The 18228-nt window shown below is 41.4% G+C and overlaps 1 protein-coding gene across 1 annotated transcript in view; it reads left to right on the top strand.

Annotated features, from left to right (window-relative positions):
• Window positions 1-3997: 3997 nt before the first annotated feature.
• The window catches only part of kirrel3b (kirre like nephrin family adhesion molecule 3b), a gene marked incomplete at both ends in the record, with an annotated part of 200839 nt that continues 186608 nt past the window's right edge, over window positions 3998-18228 (top strand). The window contains one exon of the mRNA XM_083695120.1: window positions 3998-4040. Coding sequence (XP_083551246.1) covers window positions 3998-4040 — 43 coding nt within the window. The remainder of the gene's footprint in view (window positions 4041-18228) is intronic.

Raw genomic sequence — 18228 nt, 5'->3', positions numbered from 1 at the left:
TGAAAGACAATAGGTTGATATACTAATTTCTTACACAAATTGATAGTAACACACAATAAGCATACAAACACACAGAGCGACAAACACAAACACATAGCAATGTGTTAGGCCTTTTGGTGTTACACCGAATGTGTGGATATGCACGCCTGAGAGAAATAAACAGACATGTCACTTTTCATTTAGCTCAAAAACTGAGGGCCTGTCCGTCATCTTAATGTGTCACTGTCTGACTATGGTAATCACTCCCTGCAGTTCATCTAGTATAGGGCAGGGAGAAACAAAATGATTTTAAAGGTACCACTGAGTACAAGATGCATGCAGTACATCTTCAACACATCTTTATTTTTTTATTTTTGTCATGGTTACCAGGCTGCGACTGCAAATCGATTTATAGACTTGAATTCACGTTGCTTTGAGAGTTACATGGGAGCTGCATTTTACAACTGAAGTCAGAGGCTTTCGTTTTTCTTTTCTACGCCAATTTGGCATTATATCTTCCCTCTTAGACTCTCTGACATTCAGTACAGAGCAATGTTACTCATCTGCTCCGAATTATACTTTTTCCCCCTAGTTTTGGATTGATGCTGAATTAGTTCCAGGTAATTTTTAAGCCTTCAAGTTTCAAAGGTCACTTTGCAGCTCCACTTAATTAATTAAATTAGTTTGGAGCAGCAGCCTCTCTGGTCCCACTGAGTGGTATGTCTTGCACAACACCTTGAGATGAAGGCATGAGAAAGTACTGCATAAATAAGATTTATTGCCATTTCTCCAAGTGAGAGAACCAGTCTGCCTGCTGCACGCATAATGTTGTTGGTCCTGAAACCTGGCGAACATGGATATCAATTTATCATCCTAGTGTTGAGGGTTTTGGTTAAAGAAATTTGTCTTCTTACATTTCTCTCTGACACATTTGTGTACATGGGTGTTAATTAATTGCCATGCAAAAATAAAACCAAATGCTGACAGAATGAACATGTTCCATATGTTCACGCTTGCAGTACTTTATAATCCTACAGTACATATGATGTGGTGCCAAACCGTTTTTTCTCTCTCTCTTTTTTCCCCAGTACTTGATTCACCACAGTACATGAATATAACAGTTGTGGAATATTTGTTTTTGTTGGTCTTACTCTTTCTATAGATCTATACAATTATTAAAGCCTCCATGTAGTCGTTCTAATTTTAATTTTGAAACATCCCTGGGTATCTAAAAAGTCACTGTGTGTGTAAGAAAAATTGTCAATAAATATGTGTTATCATTACTTTCCCCTTGCCTCCACCTGTCATTGAAATGCATGGTCTGCTGGTGTGGGCGTTTTGATGCATTTTTGATTGACAGTTTGTCTCTTGTGAGTTGTTCTTTCCTACTAAACTCGTTAGCAGCCTAAGTGTCTCTTATGTGGATTTATGCAGCATTTCTGTTTGCAGTTGGGTGCTACTACATTTTTGTTGAGTTACTTTGGAACTAACTTTATAAAGTTGTTAGCAATTCTACTAATGTAAGTTAGCGACAGGTTGTTTTTCTAACACTGCTAGCTCAAACAACAAGATCACTTCAATTGCATAATTTTCTTACCATTATATTCTTAAAGGTTGTGCTGCATTTTACCACAACACTCTAAATGTTCATTTTCATCTAGTTTCAGCTGTTTGTACCTGCTTGGAGCTGTCACTGTGTGCACTGCTACTGCTGGCTAAAACAAGAGGGATGTAAAATGTAAACAAATTATATTATTGGTTTATTTGATTGAGTTGTACTTGGGTGCCATTAGTGTATTAAAATCTGATCATCGGGTAGTGTGACATGCCAACACCACACTCAAGGACAACAAGCTACAATTTGAGGTGCACCTTTTAAACTGCTGTCATACTCAGCAGGTCATCATACTTTTCACAATTTCTAGTGTGCAAATACAATATACAACAAAGGAGAATCAGGGTTTAGACTACATAGCCCCTTTAAGGCTTTAAGTCAAAACAGGACACGGTGCCTTTGCCCTAACTTTCAAGCACATGAGCTCCATTGTTATTTTATATTATTATGTTCTGTCCTGATCAATATATTCTTATAATGCTAATCTGTTTGTACTCCTGTATACTGCATTGGGATGTTTTTGTGTGTGTAGCCACTAGCCACAATGATTCCATATACATGGAATAATCTTTACAACATGGATACGAAGTCTAGACCACATGCAGTGTGTATTGCATACCAGTGCTTATGACATAGAGGTACAGTAGATCTCAAGTCAACTCTATGGGAATTAATAGGATCTCTCTTGTGAATGTTTTAGAAATTATTTCAATCACTCTGTATTTGAAAGAATCATAGTTATAGACCATCCCATTTCAAATTGCATAATGGTACAGAATGGTACACAAAAAATGGTATTGTCTGAAAATCAAGGATCTATTATATTATGATCAATTGGTCAATTGGAGTGTATGCTTTCACATTACGCTTTAGAGATTACTTTTTTCTGAATACAACATTGTAAATATATCTATTGTCTCCTTTTCCTTGCAGGCATAAAGAGTCACAAAAGAGTATCAAGGACACACATCAAGAAACACAAAACCCTTGTTAAATATTGATTCCTGTCTTCTGTCTCTTGGAGAAGAAAGAGTGATCTTTTTGAGTTTCTTATTTTGAAATCTGCCCAAATAAAAGCATTGATTGTCAGAACTGTCAAACGCCCAAGGCTCAAAATTGCAATGAAGCTTACAAATAATAACTCACCCAGAAAATCCAAATTAAGCCTATCTCTGCTCCTTGTTCAGTCTGTGAGCACTTTGTTTGTACACTGTCACACACACACGCGCACACACATTCTCACTCAAACACCGCATTACCATACAGTACATGTTTATAGTATTTTAAAAAGGGCAGTAGGAAACAATGTTGTTATTGCTGAATTATTAAAAATTCAAAGAAGGTTGCATCGACCTACTAGCTATAAGTAACCATATAGCGCTTTCCCTGTGTTCTGGTTTCTAAAAATATGGGACTGAGTGTAGACAACAGGTTTAGCTTGGCCTTGTTAAAAAAGAAACAGAGAAATGAGCCTTTAAGAAACAATGCAATCTTGTTAGCAAGCATTGCATTAGAGGGATTTACGACCCTTGCATTAGAGCTCAACGAATGAGGGACTACAAATCTAATTCACCCATGATAGAAATTGGAGGCTAATGAATATTACAGGACGTTGGTCTTGAATTCTGACGCAGACTTAATCCATCACAAGGCTACTCTAAGAGGCAGACTAATTCAAACTCATATCCAATGTGGTGGCAAATATAGTCCACTTTATTGGCAGATGGCCAGGGAGGGAAGCTGCACTTTTTGTTTGTGGACGTCAGTGTTCTCCTTGGCCCGTGTGTCCAAGCTGGTCCTCTTCTAATTCTAATTGGAGCTGCCTGTCTGCCCTCCCATGGCAGCCCTAGTTCCCAGAGATTCGAACTGAACCTTCCAGCTTCACGCTCAGCCACAGCCACGGAGACAGCCAGGCAGGCAGGGAGAGAGAGAGAGCTGGAAGGAGGAGTCTTTGTGGAACAGCCCCCACCCTTACCCTGCCCCTCTGCTGGCTCAGTGAGTGGGTGAGCAAGGGAGAGAGAGAGCGTGAGAGAGAGAGATAGGAAGGGGGGCGAGGAGAGACACTGATGCTCTGAGATTGAGATTGAGAATGGAACGGCAGTGAGAGACCAGACTGAGCGCAAGAGCAAGCAAGAGAGAGAGAGTGTGTGTGCTCACAGTGAGAGTCGACAAGCTCACATCAACAGGAGAGTGAAGCAAAGCTGACCACCAGCAACTCTGAAGAGTGACATAGAAAAGAAGAAGAGAGGAAAACAGGACACAAGAGTAACAGCTCTCCTTGAAAGAAGAGACATCAGCGAGGGACTGTAGAAGCCATACAAGAGCACTGTCGTGTGTGTGTGTGTGCGTGCCAACTTCAATTTCACACTCGCCCACTATTCTTTAGAGGTTTCATCCCCAGCCATGATCCCCTGGGTTGTTTTGTTCCTCTGGATCTCCGGACATGGTAAGTTAACTGGGTCTTGTCCTCATTATGTGTTACATTTGTCTGGTGTACCTCTGATTTCTGTGTGAGTTTGTAACTGTTAATTGTGAGTATTTCTCCAAGGCAGTCTCTGCTGTGAGATGTGCTCAGAGCTTATATTGTCACATGTGTCTTATACTGCGTATAGCCCTCCTGTATGCACTGTCAAAGTCCAACATGAGTAGGAATCTGTTGGATAAGAACAGAATACTTGTGTTCAGAGATACAGTTGTAGCCGGTACTCCTGTCTCAGGAGTTGTTTTTTGCCCTGTCACGCTGGTTATATGTTCCTTTTCAGACTGAATACACACATCAGGCAAGCTCAGAGTGCTCACATCCAAGCCTAGCGATGCGTTCACTCAGAGTCACATTGTTTTGAAACTATGACACTATGTCTCTTTGCCAAACGCATACCAGGGGGGTGGTCAATACAACAGAGGGGGATGAACAATGCTTTAGAATCCAGACCACTGTGAACCACACTATTCCCCTGGACAAATCTGCTGTGTTATTTGTATTTTTAGACAGACTGTTCAAAACATAGAATGGATGGGCTGTTTGTTTTACTTGCCACCAGGTGGTTGTCTTTGGAAAACAATGCTACTCTCATTGTGAGTAACCTCTAAGAAGTATGGCAACTTCACCATGGGGTCTGAGTGATAAATGGCTGGACTGAGGGCTGACTCAAAGAGTGGATGAGTGTTTGCTCCTCTGTAGTAACTGACCCACAATGGAAGTCAGAGTTAATCTCAGGGTCAGTCACAGAGTCTGTCACAGCTTCTTTTCAAAGTTTGACCTCTCACGCTGAGCGACCATCTAAGCAGGGCCCTGTCTTTGAATGTATATGTGTGTCATAGACACATATAGAGGTATAACCTTTTGTTCAAAATCAGCAGGGGGAAAGGAAATCAATCAGTCATACAGCGCTGGATCTAACAGCTTTGAGATTGGAACATGTCGGTAGCATTAAACAAGGACTTGTCATTGTGAGCTCTCTCTTTATTTGGCTATCTCTGTTTGCCTCTTCTGTTCACATCATGCATACAAATGAACGATATACTGTAACAGAAATGATTGAACAAATTGAGCTGAGTTTCACTTTCAGATGCATCATCCTTGTTCCCTTTCTCATGCTTTTTTAAGGCTCAAGAAAGTGTCTATCTTTACATCGAAACAGAGGGAATATTATGTCCAGAAAACCCCCTAATTTGAAACTGTCCTATAATAAAGCTTTTATTATTGCTCTTAGCAGCTTTGATACAGAAGTTGTAGATCACGCTTGAATAGGATGTCAGTTTTAATATCTTGTTTTTTATGGCTGTGTAAGTGTCCTGGGATGTTGACACAAACAGTTTCTTCTCTGTGAATGGGTAGCTGGAACGTGGAGCCAGCTACTATATTACACGGGTCATGTCTTTATGATTAGAGGGAATGTATGCCTGACACTGCCAAGGCATACATGTACTGTACATATAGCTACCTATACTGTACTTTTCTTTTTCCTGTATTTTCAGTAGGATGGCAACATTCTGGTCCCCATGAGACATTAATTTCAGGTTAATGGGTGGTTTGCTACATGCAAGAAGTGCGCTCGAGAAATAGTTGCACCTTTTGGAATACATTCAAGACTCAAACAGTCACTATCCCTATCAGAACTTAAAATCAAGATGATTTGTACGTATCTAAATCTGTGTCACATGCCAGTGAATGTACATGTGCAAATACTGTTCATGGTGCGTATAATGTAACACCATGACAAAGAGTGACGTTTTTCTCACCCTCATATAGGAAAAAACTTAAAGTGATTGGGAGAAGAACCTGAACTACAAAATTTGCTGTTTACTCATTAAAATGGCCTTGTTGGCTGTGCTACATAGGAAAGATGAAGAGAGAATTAATGACGAGGATATCAGAGCTTAAGAGCACCAACAGAAATAACGACATAAAATGATATGTGGTATTTGCACCCTTAGATTTCAGGGGCTAGAATCAGTTAGCCTCCTGAAGTGCTGATGCCACAGAGAGTAGAAGCGTTTGCAAAGAGAAGCATTTTGGATTTTTCGTTTGGGAACAGAAGCCCCTAAGGAGCTCTTGTTTTGAGTTGTTTCTTATAAAATATATGTTTTAGAAAGGAGCTGGATGACAATAGGCTTGTGTCTGCAAACATTGTGCGCATTCAAATGTATAAAGGTCTATCGACCACGTTTATACAATTAGCTATTATTGTTATTATTATTGTTATTTTGTTTTGCAAATGCACTGTTCCGTTTACAATAGACCTTATTAGCCAATCAGCTGATTTCTATAAACTGAGGCTTTGGAAATGACGGCATATTCTATGGTTCTGGCTTGAGTGTGTAAACTCTGAGCTGAAGAAAGCTTGACGCCGAAACGTGTCCACAGTGACTATGCTGATTATGCATTACACAATAATTTATTTCTATTTGAGAGTTCTGGCTGTATTATTCACTTATTGGATCAACCCTGGGCTATAAACCAACCAAAGACACTTTAATCTTAACTAAACTTCAGCCTTTTCCTTATTTTGGTTTATGTGCAAATATACCTACTCTATGCCTTAAGTGATTATTATATAAGAAGCTGAACAATGCCAAATGGTATCCTTCCAGGAATGACAGAACTAGTGAATTCCAATTCCCTAGCTCCAGAGGTCTCCATACATCAGCTATGTGTCCAGTTATTCTACAGCCATTGACTTTCCCTTCATTATTACAGGTGATACTTTCAGTTCTGGCAAAACAACTAAAAACCAGCCATATCTAAGATGATGCAGACAGGAGTGAGATTGCTCTGCAGTTGGTTATTACCATAATATAAAGTATGTAAGCCCTGGCAGGTAAACATGAGATAACAACCTCTGTCTGCTTCCCTTTTGCCTGTCTCTGGGGAGGATGTGTTCCACTGTAGCTAATTCTTGTTTTACAAATTATTGCTCTGTTTATGTCACAAGCCATAGTCTCGCAGTCTCAGAAAGCCATGAGAAAGGGACAGAAGGGATTGTGGCTGAAGCAGTAACAGTGTGAGAGAGGGAATGAGAGAGAGCCATCCTCTAGTGAGGCTGGGAGAGAGCTGTTCTGCACTCAATCCTGCCTGTACTGTATATAGGGCATCTTCCCTCCAAGTCACCTGGTCTGCCATTGACTGATGACACAGAGCCAGCCAGGAAGATGCTGGAGTAAGTCCCTGAGAACGCCATCACCGCAGGCAAAACCTGTCCAAGACCTCGTCCGTCTCCCCCCCAACCCCTCTCTCTCTCTCTCTCTCTTGCGAGTTACCGTGTGATAGAGCACCAACTCTGCTGTCAGGGAAATGGTGCTGGAATATCTGAGTGCATCAACTCCCTGTGGACAAGGGCGGTTTAAGAATAGTGTCTTGTACTGGATGTGCTTGTCTCTGTGCCCAACTGCTAAAGAAAATCAAACCGTAGTTTGTGGAGTGACACTCTCTCTCACCAGATCCACTGCCACCTTCGCACACTACCCAACTTGCTGTAAAAGCACTTCTACAGTTGATAAGAAACATGTCTCGGCATTCTGCTGGCCTCATGTTCCCCCACTAGGGGCAGTGCTGCACAGCTCTCTCTCTCTCTCTCTCTCTCTCTCTCTCTCTCACTCTCCCTGCTCAGATCTCCTAGTGCTAAGTCACCACCCTGCCACGACACTAAGCTGTGTCTTAAGCCTGGAAAGCAAGTCTTAATACACGAAAAGCGTCTATTTCATTTACTGCTGTCTATTAACTCTCTGACTATTCTAAACCCGTTTTTCATGGAACACAAGCTTTGATACACATTCTTAATAGCTTCATAATTAAATGTCAACCCAATGTCATGTTTGGATATGTGGATTCTAGAGTAAATCTCTCTGGTTCTTTAAAAAAAAAAAAACACATTCACAGTATTTCTGAAAATGACATTGGTCAATTTTCTTTCCATTTTGCAGCATCATTACATCATATAAATAGTTGTATGTAAGCAACACATGTGTTGAACCTCTTGCAAATGCATGGATTATGACACATAATAATCCAGTTGGAATTAATAGATTTTTGCCATTTCCACCACAGACTGATACTAATGAATTTAGTTATTTTGTTCCTCTCCATATGCTGTAGTATGTCATATTTTCCTTAGTGTTCTGATTTTCTAACAGTGATTATGGTGGCCTGTCTTTCTGCTGTCAGATACCCAACATGGTGTTTAGAGGATATTCATCCAGGGCCATAGGTCTGTCTTAACCCTTCAATACGTGATTGATGACTTATTATTGTTACTGTAGTAACTGTGAACCCAAACCAGGCCATGTAAACACATGGCGATTGATGATGATGTCATCCATTCTGACTTTGTAAACCACCTTTGTTTGTGCTCTATGTACCATCAAGGCTAGCCACATAAATCACATCAGCTGCCGTGACCCCTGCTCATTTCTGAGTCATGCTAGATTAAGCCTAATCCGATCCAAACTAGGCTCCCAGATGGATTTTTCTGGTAATAAGTAAACATATGAATAAATAATCAGTAGCTGTCTCTAGAACGCTGGGACTGTAAGTCAAGCAATGAATATGTCTTGGAAGGAGGACATTTTCAGAAATGTTATTTCCAAGAAAATCAACAGAGGCCAAGACCTATAGAGACTATTACCAGAGATTAACTATATTGAGGAGATACGGAACTCCCTTGATTTACAATTGGTTTTGCGAGAGACAGGAAATATGGTACCAGTCCCACAAGGAGATTACATTTATGACCAGTTACCACGTAGTAGCGTCACTGAAAGATGTTGTTCCTAGGATCTAGCAACACATGTGTAAGACTCAAGGGGGAGGACATAATAAAGTGTATTTTTTAAGACATTATAACAGCTTTTACGGTCAAATGACTGCAATAAATGTTTCTACACAAAAAAAAAAACTATGTAAAAGTTGCTAATCCATATCATTTTGGTGTGAATTGAGTTTTCGTCTTGCCCTCACATAGGTGACCTGTCTAAACAACAGCATTTGATGTCGCCAATATGGCAGCCCTGTCATCCGGCTTCCTTTGAAAGAGGCGTTGCTACAGTACTGCCTGTATTACCTTGATACCATTTAATTAGAGGAATTATATCACAGAGATACCATTTCATTAAGATGATTTTAATCAGCTGTTGTTTCACTAATTAATATTAGTATATCATCATATGCTTGTATCATGGGCTTACTGAAAGCCAAAACAAACGTGTCAGTGAATATGGGACATGCAATATTCTATATGATATTTCATATCGTATTTGATTGTTTCATCTGCTTAGATGGGAACATCTCTTTGTGTCCGATTCTGGTCAGGGCAGAAGGATGATTAGTTTGGACACTTCTTGGAAACCAGGCAATGATCCGCTTCCACTTAAGCAGTCAACAAAAACAAACTGTGTTTACTGGAGTTCATTATTATTCTCCAATGGCATCACTGTGCTTAAGTACACTAGAAAGACCCCCCCGACACACACACACACACACACCACCATTCCCATTTACACCCCTCACCCCTCTATCTGTCTCTCTCAAAGACTTTACTCTTGGATCTCATTCCTAGGGGATGAATTTATCCAGATTGGAGCACTCTCGGCAAAAGGGCATTATCCCGGATTACATGTCTGCTGGGCGGCAATGTTAAGTAATTCAACCAGATGCTGTTGTGATCATGAGGTCACCTGTGGAGTGAGGGTTAGCACCCGCACTCCTCTGTCACACCCTCTCCTCACCCCCCCCCCCCCCCACCCCCCCCTCCCCCCCCTCCAGTCTTTCTTTGAAGACGTGGTAGTACTTTGACTCTTACAATAGTGTTCAGATACAGAGCGATGGTGGGGAGGGGGGGCACACTGGGAGGCAGCTGCCTTCTCTGAGCACGGTCGGGATTTTTTGACAGATTATAGGAGGGATTAATGGGTTCTAAATTGCAGCCTAATGCACAGGAAACAACAGGCGATGTTATTCTCCCGCAGTCAGAACAGCTCCACAGGGGAAGATAAACAGAGTTGGGGTGGGTCGTACAGCACTCGTGTTCCGGTGGCAGTGTGCCACAGCTGGCCAAAACCACTGCCTCCTTGTTCCTGTTCAGGGGTAGCTAGGAGAGAAGTGATATAGGGTCATGGGGCGTGAGTGCAACATTTAAGTTGTTTTGGTCCCGAAAAAGCGGGACCAAAAATGGAGAGTCCTACCCGACACTCATTTTGCATACAAACATGTTACTTACTTATGTTGTTACTCCCTGGGGTATTGGGCGATTTTCTCCTTTCTGTCTCTGGTGGCTGCCTCTTCGAATCGTGCGCACATGCAGAAACGCAACAGCTAATGTCCAACACTGCAAGGCCATTGCAGGGGGTTTATATTATTATTAGGGAGGACGTTGTTGTTTTGAATGACTGAATTTTGCTGTGGTGGCCAGAGGTTTCCTACAGAATTATGCCCTGCTCCTTTAAAGAAAATTCAGTATGTTTGGCAATCAAACCGCTCTTTGTGTTGTTTCTAATTCAGCAATCTAGGATATCACAGAAAAACGGAAAAGTCTTCCAAAACACTCTAACTGCCTTGCAGTAACAATTCACATATTGTATGTGTTTTCATGCTTTGCCCCGAGATACAGCTGCCCATTTTTCTTGCAGAGTAAACAAATGTCACTCCCTCCATTGATAGTATTATCTTTGCAGATCTGAAGTTATTACCTTGGTTAAATTGCATGCCATCCTCTTCACAGTGCACTGCTGCCAATATAATGTTGTGTATCCTGGAAGTGGCTGAAGCATTTGTGAGTAAACCATCTAGTAAATGCATTGACAGGATTGTAACAGGTTGTGTTGGAGGAAGGCAGCAAGATGCATTTTGTGTTTTGGCACAGGAAGCGCTTGAGGAATTGGGTAGATGATCTGATAACAGCTTCAGAGTGTTTTGCGGAAGTTTCTGGGACAGTATTACACTTGGATGAACTCAGCTGTCTCTTCCTCCCTCTCTCCCTCCATTCCTCTCTTCCTGTCCTCCCTCTCCAATGCCAATGTTTATTACAACAGAGAAATGGAAATGGCTTTCAAATTGGGCAATGCAAGCTAGTAGTGTGTGTCTGTGTGTGTTTATGCGTGTCAGAGGTACAGGGGTACTGCTGTGCAATGCCAATTACAGCTGCAAGCCATGTGCGGGAACATAAATGCAAATCAACCTTTTGACTTAGACATAGGGAATCAGATGAAAAGGAGCCCCTCATCTATGGATAAATGTGTGTGTCCTTGCCTCCCAACACGCATGCACCTGTCACGAACAACAGTGGCAAAGATAGCATGGGTTTACCATGTTGCCCAGTGGCTGATGTAATCGGAAATACAAGTGATAGACTTTTATGTTTGAACTGGGGCCCAGAGCTTACCTGGCTGTGGCTAACTGGCCTAAATTGCCTCCGGCACTATTGCGTGTCTATGTTCTGATTTATGTGGCTCATTTGAGTGTGGCCAGTTTCTCACGTACTTTGTTGGAACTGGGCATCATTGAGAAAAAAACTGATAACAAAGATGTTTTATTCAGCAAGACACATCAGACACAACAGCACTGAAAACTTTCTCTTCATCTCAACTTTCTGAAATCTGATAGGGAATGATTTAATGGCTTTGAGAATCAGGGAGCCTTAACACCCCCAACCAAAACCCGGTTGATGTGTGTAGGGTTTCACCAATTGCCAAACGAGGGTTTGAGCCACCTGCTTGTCCCACAAAGACAATTAGGCAATTGAGGATAGGGCCATTCAGTTGTCAGGATCAGAATGATGGCATCAGAGCCCCCATCCAGCACCACTAATGTTGGCACAGTGCCATCTTCTCCTGGCCTAGTTAGCACATTTGTTAAAGGAAACGCATGAGCGTTTGACACCAGGCTTAGGAAAGATGTCAGATGGAGTGCTTGGTTTGCGCATAGACGGAAAATCCCATTGGTCCCAGACATGCTCACTGTAAGACCTGTGGCTCAGTGTCATTATGGAGTTGTTTACAATCCCATTTTTGGTTGGTCCCCCCTCTCCCCTCCACCCTCTATCCTCACATGCACTCCCCCTGTGTTACCAAAGAGCAGTCTGCCGTCACAGATGCCTTCATTGCACATTTCTCCTTTTGGAGGAGTTGTGCAACCCACTGGCCTCTGAGTGGCAAATAGAGAGAGAATATTGAATTGGTCCGGGCTGATCTTCAATATATCCTGAGATTTATATCCATATTGTACATTATTATAACCCATGTGAAGGAAAGGTGCCATATCGATTGGACATCTCCCTCTGATCTGCCTCTAATACAGCTGATATTCACTGTGCCCACTCCATGGGAACAAAGAAGTCGATTTTTACATGCAGTAATAATGGGTATTCAGACTCAGGATCAGCTCTAGGTAATCCACAGACACAGTGCCCTGTGTAATGGAACAGTGAAGCATTTTCTATTATTTTGGCTATATACTCCAAAAGTTTGGATTTGAAATCAAACAATTACTATGAGGTTAAAGTATACATTCTCAGCCTTTATTTGAAGATATTTGTGTACATATTGTTTTCACCATTTAGAAATAACACTTGTATTCATAGTCCCCCTATTTCAAGCCACCAAAGGTTTTGGGACAGATTCACATAATGTCCAAATTAAGCACTTATGTTTACTATTTGGTCAAAAATCCTTTGCATACAATAACTGCCTGAAGTCAGCAACCCATTGACCCTACTCAATAGGGTAGTCAGTAGTTTGGCTGGTGACGTATTCTGCGAATGATTGTCTCTGACACATTCACGCCTACCTCCTGGAGAGTGTTCATGATCTGTGGGACAGTTGTTTTGGGGTTTTCTTAATTATGGTGAGTATTCTTTTGTCATCCACTGTAGAAATCTTCCTTGGCCTACCAAACTATTGTAACTATTGTTCCAAACTATTTTGGCAAACCTAAGGTTTTGGCTGTTTCTGTTTTCTTTTGTTCAGATTTTTCAGCCTAATAATGGCTTCTGTGACTTTCATTGACACCTCTTTGGTTTTCATGTTGACAGACACCAATAGCAGACTCCAAAGGCAAACGCAAAGCCGAGAATCAATACTAGACATTGACAGCTCTCTTATGCCTGCACAAATTATGTGACGGAACACTACCGTAACATCACCATGAAGACCTGTCAAGCGAATTGTCCCATTACTTTTGTTGGCCTGAAATAGGGACGATGTATAAAAAGTGTTGTCATTTCTAAATGGTGAAACCAATATGTACACAAATACCCTAAATAAAAGCTGAGAATCTCTCCATTAACCTCATTGTAAAATCCAAGCTTTTGGAATAGAGAGCCAAAAGAAGAAACAAATGTTTCACTGTCCCATTACTTACACAGGGCACTGTATATTTCACAGCTCTGGGGCCTCATCCACTCTCTGCTTCATTTACATTTACATTTATGGCATTTAGCAGATGCCTTTATCCAAAGTGACTTACATTTTTTTAAGTAAGTGAATCATCTATCCATCAGTCATCATAAGATGAAGTAATCAATGCTCAGACCAGGGGTCATAGGCAGTCACAATACTAGAAGAAGGAATTATTATTATTATTATTTTTTTTTTATTAACAGGAGAGAAAATTGTACAGGGGGGTAGCGGGGGTGAAGAGGTCTTTTCTCTTGCTTCATATGCCTTAGCTATCATCTCTAACATTTTTCGTTTTTCATGAAGGCATGGGTTTCAAGTGGGTTTAAAAAATGTGAAAGTGTAAACAATGTAAATTAAAACTGTAAATTAAAAATTAATTTAATTTGCTGTTGTATTTTCCCTTTTATGATGTGGAGCATGAAAAACTCTTTTCACACCACTCTTTTTGTGGGAGCCAGAGTTCAAGTGCAATTTAATATTGTGGAAAATTTCTATGCCAGCCCCGGTGTTGAAAAATGGTAATGTGCAGTTGGGCGTTTAAATTATTTTCTATCCTTTCAAATCTGTTGGCAGAGGTTTGCATCTGGCCGGACTCCCAGGTGAATTGACAGTGGTCATTGCTCAATCCCTGGGGGACATTAGTGCAAATCACAGAGGAGCACACAAGTCATTGCAGTTCACCTCTTTCTCTTGGCCATTGCCCAATGCTAAATGGCAGCGCTCAGCGCTCTCTCCTGGCTGACAATACCGGTCGGGGAGATTCCCCCTTTAAAACCTGATTTAATCAAATCACAATGCCTCAAAACAGGAAAGGCTCTTTAACACTGAGATGGTCAAACCAACAGTCAAGGAGAAAGAACTCAGAATGTGGCAGGAGAAAAGTTGTCCATTACTTCCTGTTTAAGAGGAGGTTGGGGGACATGGATGATGCTCTGGGGTATGAGATGATAAACAGATTCCATGTCAGAGACTGGATTAGAGGGAAGAGAGCCTTACATGCTGAGTGCAGTTTATTGTAGCCTTATCTAAAGTGATAATGTTACCACTGAGAGTCATGCAATGACAGATGAGTGGATGGAGCCCTGTAAAAGACATAATGTATCAGACCAGATAGCTTGTGTGAATAGGCAATGACTGTGTGGTAAAAAGAACATTTATTTCTAAGAGCTGGAAGGGATAGAAGTGAATAGCTCCTCTGAAATGGACCATCAATTGCAAGACCTCTAGTCTAGTTGCCCTGCAGTGTCATCAGAACAGGTGTATCCTTCACATTGCTTGGCTTATTGGGCCTTGGGTTTTTTGCAATTTGGGGGCTATTGAACCCTAGATGTCCTGCAGGCATTTTGAGAGCTGTATGGTGGGAATGTTTTGCTTAGATTTGTAATGTGAAAGTAAATATCTCTGCAGTGGTTGAAGGTAGTGATGTCTGGAATTTATGTTTGACAAAGCAGTCTGTCTGAAAGGATCGCTCGCAGGGAAAGTGTAGAGTGCACTGTGCTGTGTAGAGTGCACTGTACTGTTGATGCACAATGGAGGAAAAATAACAAGAAAGAGGCATCTTCGGTTTCCCAGTAAACAGCAAACTGGGATTACTCTCTTCCAAAGGCTATGTTATCTTATTGTTGTTTGATTAAGAACATCAAAATACAATACCTTCCAAGGTAAACAAAGCTATCTCCTGCTTGGAAGAGGGAGGAAAAACTCAAAGGAAAGAGGATTGTTGTCACAAATTAAACATATCTGAAGTTTGCAGTCCTAATCCACGCTTGTGACGTGCTTGTGTGTTTTGTGAGAGAGAATGAGATTATTCCCCTTTTTCGCTGTATGCTAATTTTATTACTACACATTGTTTGCATATCTGACTCCACTTGAATCATTTACACCTATTCATTAAAAGGCACTTTGCTACAGTAGTATACAGGCATAAAAACTCTGGTTAGTTTGAAATACTTTTTTTTTATTAAGAAGAGACACAATGGCAGAGATTTGCGGTATATAAAGTTGGATCACCCGCAGAGAGAGTCTCCTCCAGATGGGTCTGGAGTTAATGGCTTGTAGACTGCTGTCAGTCCTAATCTGCTGTTGCTCTCTAACTGCTTGATGTGATGACTTCCTGTTTCTCGTGAATTCGTAGAATAATTTCAGCCAAATCCTGCTCTATTATTTGTATGGAACCGTAGGCATTAATAGTTTTCCATTCAGACATTCCTACAGAAAACATACTTTGTTCATGTGGGCCAAAGTGCAAGGACAACAATGTCCTTCCAGGAAAACTAATGAAAACCTGTGTGGGCCTTGGCATTGGTTTGTACGTAATTGTTTTCCTAGTAGCAGCCATCTTAGGCTCTCTCTGCTTCCCTCTTCTTGATCAGGTCCATATTGGGAGAAATGGGGAATGAACAACCCTGAAACACATGTGACTTTAGTGCTCAGTGGAAGGTGGCCAAATACGTGTCATTTATCTCAAAACCAAGCAGACATCTCATACAAAAGAGAATAAGGGAGATATGTATCCATTGGTAAGAGATGAGATGGTGAAGATTATGGTGGTCTCTTTACAGCACAGTATGTGTGTGTCCCTTTGAGGCTTCCTCAGGAAATGGCATTGACTGTACTTCACATACATCTACTTGGAGGCAAAAATGAGAAACCGGACCCCATCAAAAGGCTTGAGTCCAATTAGGGCCAACTTGACCGTCCATTTACTCACTGAAAAAGCACATTGATGCGTTACACATTTAATGAGGTAGGATGATGAATTGAAACATCTATTGTACAACCAATGTGCTGAATTCATCAGCCATATCAGGTTAATGGAGAAAGGATATTAGAGATATACAGGCAGTAAAAGCATGGCATTAATTTGATCTATATCTTTCTAATAGTGAGGACATTTTTCTTTGACTCTAAAGATCAACCAAAGAGTGTATTGTGTGTGTCACATCTTGGTCTTCTTGGGCTGTGTGGCACAATGGGTGAGTTCAACATGGGTCAGAGGTGGTTACACACACAGCGGGGATCCTTCCACACATGTGCGAGAGAGAGAGAGAGAAAGAGAGAGAGAGAGCTCTTGCTTTGAGAATCTGCTATGTCTGAAATAATGATGGACCCCCGCAGAGACCTGAACCAGATATAAACCTGGTGATCCCATGAGGTGAGAGTTGTCTCCAACAGGCCACAGTGCCCTTTAGTGCAGCCAAGAGGACTGTGTCACCACCTTAACTGTAAATCTCAGCTCCCCTGAAAAAGTAGGGCAGCGTTTCCATGTTGGAGTAGGGGGTTGTGGGTCTGTTTGCTTGGCTAAGAAGACGAAATTACAGCGACAGACCACTGTGGACAAACAGCCTAATGGAAATAAAGTGGAAATTATCAGCCCAGGAATGAGAGAGAAAGAAGGAGGGAGAGAGGATGAAAAAGATGTGAGCCCATTCGCAGCCATTGCAAAGTCAAATTGCCACTTTGAAAGAGGAAAATCATTATTTATCATTATCAATCATTATTTATCATTATCATTATCATAATTTAGAATTATCATTATCATTCATCATTATTTCTAATGAAAATGGAAAGACAGAATCCCTCTCTAGAACGACAAATGCCTCCTCCTGACTTTTCCCTCCAATCCCATCCCCTCCCCTCTTCAAGACTCACACAAACACACGCATGCACATTGTTGGCTCCGAGGGAGCCACGCTCCACTAATACAGCCTGGTTGGAGAAAGCCTGCGAGCATATGTCATTAAAATGCTTAGACATGTGGAAGGGAGTGGCAACAGAATGGAAAGGAAAGGGGACAATGGGATGTCTGGGGAAGAGTTTGTCAGGTACAATCAGCATGATAACAGCCCACCTAGAGACCCCTGTCAGACAGGCAGGTCAAAGGAGAGCCAAAATGGGGCGCCCCATTACGTGTGTGTGGCGGTGGGGGGGGGAGATGGAGAGAGAGAGAGAGAAATAGAGTGAGGAAGGGGAAGCGAATAAAGATTCTTCTAAGACAGTATGAAGAGATGTGGAGAAGCCTTGACCCTCAACTAAGCCCAATCTCCTTGAATATGAACGGAGAGGTTTGAGTGTTGTTTAACTTAATATGATAGGAATAAAGCTTGGGGGAAGCAGAGCTCTAAGTGCAGAGAGAGAGGTCAAATGGCTGAGTTGGTGTCAGATATAAACAATTCAGGTGAACCTGATTAACACAGACTGAATTTCAAGTGCTATTCCCCTCATCCGGCATATCAAAAGCTTAAATATATGTTGTTTTCAATCGACTGGTTTCAACTGTGTTAGAGAAAATAACTAGCCTCATGGACAGGATTGTAACGTTTTAGCTGGTCAGGTAGGTGACAGAAAACAAGAAGAAAAATATGTGGTTGTTCCAAAAAGAGTGTTGAGGAGTTTCTCAGTAAGTGGTGGGGTGAACATGCCACAATGGCACTGTTGTGTTACTGAATTAAATCATGGAGGATCTGACCCTGCGGGCAGACTCTTAACAGTCAGCTGAAGTTTGCTCCAGCACACTTTGTTAGCTAGACTATTGAGTTCTGTCCCAGGTTAACCAACACCAGCTCTGAATCCTGCTGCTTCTATTATGGGGACTGAAAAGGACTGGAGTGGCTGAGGTCAGACTCCATAAGACATCAATGAAAGATATTGTGAGTGTCTATATGAAGGTTAAATAGCTGCACATCACAAAAGAAAGCTACTATACAATGTGTGTATGCATGCAAGCTGTTTGTCTGTGCATGTTA

This window comes from Argentina silus (assembly GCF_951799395.1).
Source record: "Argentina silus genome assembly, chromosome: X".
Lineage (NCBI taxonomy): Eukaryota > Metazoa > Chordata > Actinopteri > Argentiniformes > Argentinidae > Argentina > Argentina silus.
This window is presented reverse-complemented; position numbering and strand designations above follow the sequence as displayed.